The 5,558-nt window shown below is 37.6% G+C and overlaps 1 protein-coding gene across 1 annotated transcript; it reads left to right on the top strand.

The window, feature by feature from the left end:
• The first annotated feature begins 4,167 nt into the window (after positions 1-4,167).
• LOC108288245 (60S ribosomal protein L17-like) lies at positions 4,168-4,793 on the top strand. The gene has a single exon (XM_037730931.1). The coding sequence runs from the start codon at positions 4,318-4,320 to the stop codon at positions 4,756-4,758; it is 441 nt and encodes a 146-aa protein (XP_037586859.1). The 5' UTR covers positions 4,168-4,317; the 3' UTR covers positions 4,759-4,793.
• Positions 4,794-5,558: the final 765 nt, after the last annotated feature.

Raw genomic sequence — 5,558 nt, 5'->3', positions numbered from 1 at the left:
AACATGAATGAGACATCTTCTGCCAGGGAGGCTCATTAAAAACTTAGTGCTCAGGGATTTTAGACTGAGTGCCCTTCGCCTAGCATATACCAAAACCCCAGACTCCCAGAAGAAAAACAGGTATTTTGCAAACCACACTGTTTGCACTAATACTTTATGTCCAGTGAGCCACCTTTATCAGTTAAAGAATAGTAAGAAACCTCCTGAAATTTTAGCTCCCAGATGTCAACTAAGCACTAACTAAGGAATTATCTCAGTACATTTCTGTACAATTTGGTAAGTCTAATGACTCCCTAGAGAGATACAGAACTCAATCTGATATACTTATTTCATGAACAATGACCCTCTCTCTTATTTTTCTGTCTGAAATATGTAGTTCATGTTTTCACAAAACAAAATATATCACGTTTGTTTTTCATGTAATAGGAAACTATACTGATACCATGAATAGATAAGTATATAGTTGACTCTCATTGTTCCCAGATGTCATATTTGTAAATTTGCCTACTCACTGAAATTTATTGGGAACCCTAAAATCCAAACTCATAGCTTTTGTAGTCATTTGTAGACATGCACTGGGTGGTGAAAAATTTAAGTCGACACACATTCACAGCTGAGGCTGAACAGCACTACACTCTGCTTTTTTGCTCAGATCTTACGCAGAGATGACCAGAGAGTAGGAATGTTAGGAGCATTCGATGTAGTGCAAGAAGGTCCAGGTCTGGGGCCAATGGGACCGAGTCTGACTCCCAACTCTGGCACATCTTTGGTATGGCAAGTCACTTAACACTCTGAACCTTCTTTTCTCTTCTGTAAAATAAAATAGAATCAACTTTGATTTGATTTGTATTTATATTCAATGCCAAATTGTTGATTTTGTTGGTTCTGTTTTTTATATTCCTTACGTTGTTCTGCCAGAAGGTCTGTTTGCCCCATTTCTACACATGTGGCCACACTTACCTATTGCCCTCTTTCTTCCTAAGAGCAGAGTTTCATATAAGCCGTAGACCCAACCAATTACTGGGGGCTTTCTTGTTTTTTTTTTCCAGAACCTGCTCAAAAGTAGGACCAGGGTAAACAAAAGGGTTCCAGAAGTAAGCTGAGTTCTGGTCACTGCAGAGTACTTTTAGTCCCTCTTATTCAGGATGACTTAACTTGCAGGTGCCTCTGTTGGTTTCTGGAGTACAGGAGGCTCACAACTTGCTCCTGGTGCTATTTTTTATTTCAGTTCTGTTTCGTCTCTTAGGAAGATCTAACTTGTTTTTGAGGCCAGTTACATAGTTCTAAAATGTTCTCTTTTTATAGCCTGTGGTTTGAGCCTACTAGTTTACTTAGTGTGTAATTTTACCATGTGTCTTCATCTTCATTCTTTACATTTACTTATTTGTTTTGCACCCACATTTATCTGTTGCCTCTATTACATCCAGTGTTCCTCTATTCTGGGCCATTTTCACTGCCACAAAAGCATGCTGTAATATTTACTATCATACTAAAACAGTTCTTTACCTCACATTTTCCTGCAGCTCCACGCCATACTTTTATTTTGTCTTATATTGCATGCTTCACAATGGTTGTCTATACTTGCCAACTTTATTTCTTCTCCCATCCTATTCTCATTGCACTCCACTGCCTCACTGAGATCATGCAGTTGTGAACCCCAAAGACCTACACATCTGAGATTCACTGATTGTCAGTCTTCACCTTATATATATCATTGAAAGCATTTGACATACTTGATCACATTTGTCATGTCTTAAAACATGTGCTTTGCTTCAATTTGGTGATACCCTTACTCTTCTGAGTGTCCTCTGTCTTTCACTAACTCTCAGGCTCTTTCTCTGGACCCTTGTCAAGTTTCTAGATTCAAAATAATAATAATAATAATAATAATAATAATAATAAAATGTGGCCCAGGAATCAGTCTGTCTGAGATATTTTCTGTATTTACACTTACTCTTTAGAGGCTTTCATCCAGTTCCATATTTTCAACTGCTATGCATAACTTCTGATGCAATGATTTATGTCTCACCTAACCTTTCTCCTTTATCTGGGAGTCTGCATCCCGCCTTGAGTTTTTATTAGGTATTTCAACGTTAATATGTTCAAAATCAGACTGTTGCTTCCTTCTTTAACCTCTGTTAAAATACTCTTTTTCCTGTGTATCCCATGTTTTTAAATGATATCTACATTCATTTGGATTGGGCAAAAGAAAAATCCTTGTAGTCACACTTGACTTCTACTTCTAACAAGAAACGCCTATTCTATCTCTTACTGGCTCTATCTTTAATGGTATATTCACAATCTGACCATTTACTACCATGAGCATGACTAGGTGATGTTTAATCCACAATAATCCCTCATCAGAATAGCTATTACTTAACACTTCACTTTCCCTTTCTCAACTCCTAGGTTCTATCCTCTGCACAACTGCCAGTGTTTCTTCTAAAATGGAAGACAGATTATTTTATTCCCTGCTCATAACCTTCTAATTGCTTCTTATAATACTGATGGAAAATCTAAAGACCTAAGGCCTCTTTGATTTGGTCTTGGCTGCCATATCTGTTTTACAGGATTTGATTCTGGCTATATAACTGCTTATTTGATGTAATTTTCTAGCAGTTCTGCTCACTCATTGACCCAAGCACACTGTCCTAATTTTTCTTCCACAAACCCACCAAGATTATTTTTCTCTATAATACATATTTCAGCAATGCAGATTCACCTCTATTTAATAGGTGAGGAAGGTAATGATGTCAGCATAATGCAAAGTTGTGCTACGCCTATATGTGATTGTTTTTCTAGGCAAAGGGAACTGCACGGCAACTGAAGAGTTATAACCACTTCCACAGGGAAGAAATAAGCCTTTGCTTATCTGCTGCACTGGAAGTAAGAACCCACTCTAAGACAAAACAAGGCCCCTCTACCAGCATACCTTGCCCCCCAGCCTTGAGTAGCTCTCAGTTGTGTGGATTGGACTGTCTTCCATGCCCACTCAATGGCTATCTCAAGCTCTTACATCTGCGTTTTCTTCCTCATTCTCTCAACTCTTGCCAGCCTTGCTCTGGTATTAAGAGTTGCCAACTGATTCCAATATATTGCTTGTGTGCATTTCAAAGGCCCACATTGTGGTAGCACCCAGTCATGCTTAACTATCTACCTGGGTGACCTAGTTGGTGGTACCCATAACTGTTTATGTCCTCTGCTTTTGAAGTTGTAAAACTTAAGTGTGATTTGCTCTGTATTCATCCATTCTTACATTGCTAATAAAGACATATCCAACACTGAGTAATTTATAAAGAAAATAGGTTTAATTGGTTCACAGTTCAGCATGACTAGGCAGGACTGTGGACACTTACAATCATGGCGGAAGGGAAAGCAAACATGTCCTTCTTCACATGGTAGCAACAAGGAGAAGTGCCCAGCAAAAGAGGGAAAAGCCCCTTGTAAAACCAACAGATCTCGTGAGAACTCACTCACTATCACAAGAACAGCATAAGGGTAATCAACCCCATGGTTAAATTATCTCCCACTGGGTCCCTCCCACGATATATGGGGATAATGGGAACTACAATTCAAGATGAGATTTGGGTGGCAACACAGCTAAACCATACTTTACTCTTAATATTAATTCTCTTTAAATCCGATAATTTCAGCACATAATTTTTCAGAAAGCAGTTTTACCTTCTAACACTACCATAAGTATATAAAAATAGGAGAAACACCTATATTCTCTTGCCTCTGGGTCTTGGCGTCTGTAGTCAGTGACACTTCTCCAAATAGCCTCATGATTTGTTCCCTCACTTTATTCAAATTTCTCTTTAAATGTGTCTTTCTCCAAGAGGCCTTCCTAAATAACACTCCTAAATAATAGCCACCCTCATAACTCTACCTCCATAACTTCTCTTAACTTTCTTCTTGGCACCTGTCATTATATATCAATTTGTGTATGGATTAATTGTCTGTCTCCCTTAGTAGAATGTAAACTTCATTAGGGCAGAGCCTTTGTTTTGTTCACTGAAATACAAATTTTGGCAAATAGCTAAGCGCTTAGTAAACATTTGTTTAATGAATGAATAAATGACTCAGTGTGTGAGTAGTTTCATTTTCTAAAAGAATTTTGTCAAAAATAGTTTTGTTGCAGACTACTTTGAAAAAATAATTTCTCACTCTCTTTCCCTAAGCGGCCTGAGGTAATCTGTGAAAATATTTCGCTATTCACTTGATTGGGAGAACCCCACAAAATCATGCAAATCAAGAGGTTCCAATCTTCGTGTTCACTTTAAGAACACACGTGAAACTGCCCAGGCCATCAAGGGTATGCATATACGAAAAGCCACGAAGTATCTGAAAGATGTCACTTTACAGAAACAGTGCGTACCATTCCGACGTTACAATGGTGGAGTTGGCAGGTGTGCCCAGGCCAAGCAGTGGGGCTGGACACAAGGTCGGTGGCCCAAAAAGAGTGCTGAATTTTTGCTGCACATGCCTAAAAATGCAGAGAGTAATGCTGAACTTAAGGGTTTAGATGTAGATTCTCTGGTCATTGAGCATATCCAAGTGAACAAAGCACCCAAGATGCGACGCCAGACCTACAGAGCTCACGGTAGAATTAACCCATACATGAGTTCTCCCTGCCACATTGAGATGATCCTTACTGAAAAGGAACAGATTGTTACTAAACCAGAAGAGGAGGTTGCCCAGAAGAAGAAGATATCCCAGAAGAAACTGAAGAAACAAAAATTTATGTCACGGGAGTAAATTCAGCCTTAACATAAATGCAACTAAAAGGAAAANAAAAAAAAAAAAAAAAAAAGAAAGAAAGAAAAAGAAAAAATAATTTCTCATTTCCAACTACATATTAAATCAAATAGATTATTTTAAACCTAATAATTAATTTCACAAGTTGATCAAACTATTGCTAATAACTTAAATAAAATTGCCAAACTTCTCTTAACTAAAAAGAATTGCTTTAGGATGTTTAATGTTATCATTAATAATTTCCAAAGAGTAATTTCAAGCTCAATGGCATAGTAGGAATGCTAGATCTTTCAATCAGAAAAATTAAATCTAACGAAATATAGCAATCAAATACATTTGTTTAGTTTCATTCTTTATTTTCCAGTAAGATATTTAAAGGATCAATACTAGATAACACAAACATTTAACCTCTTTAGCTATTTGTTTCTTTCAAGATTGTGGTTATTACAGCCTATTTTATTTTTCCCTCTATTTATCTTATTTTTGCTTTGTGTGTCAGGTGGAATGATGGGTTCTCATTTCCCAGAGATGAAAATTCTGCAGGGAAACAAAAGTCCTGACCCTTACCAAGCAGAATTACAGCTTTTTTGGAATTTACTATTTTCGTCACACATTCCTTGAGCTGGAAAGACTTCTATGGGGTATGGGTGGGAGTGGAGATGCATGCAAGTTTGTGGTAGGTGAGAAGCAAAGATAGGTGAGGGAGGATCTAGGAACTGAAATCAGGAGATTTGTGTGTGTAGAACAATTTGTCTCACACATTCACGGGTGAAGCATTTCCTATGTAATGTGCTTTTTTT

The sequence above is a fragment of the Cebus imitator genome, unplaced genomic scaffold (genome assembly GCF_001604975.1).
Source record: "Cebus imitator isolate Cc_AM_T3 unplaced genomic scaffold, Cebus_imitator-1.0 Scaffold369, whole genome shotgun sequence".
NCBI lineage: Eukaryota > Metazoa > Chordata > Mammalia > Primates > Cebidae > Cebus > Cebus imitator.
This window is presented reverse-complemented; position numbering and strand designations above follow the sequence as displayed.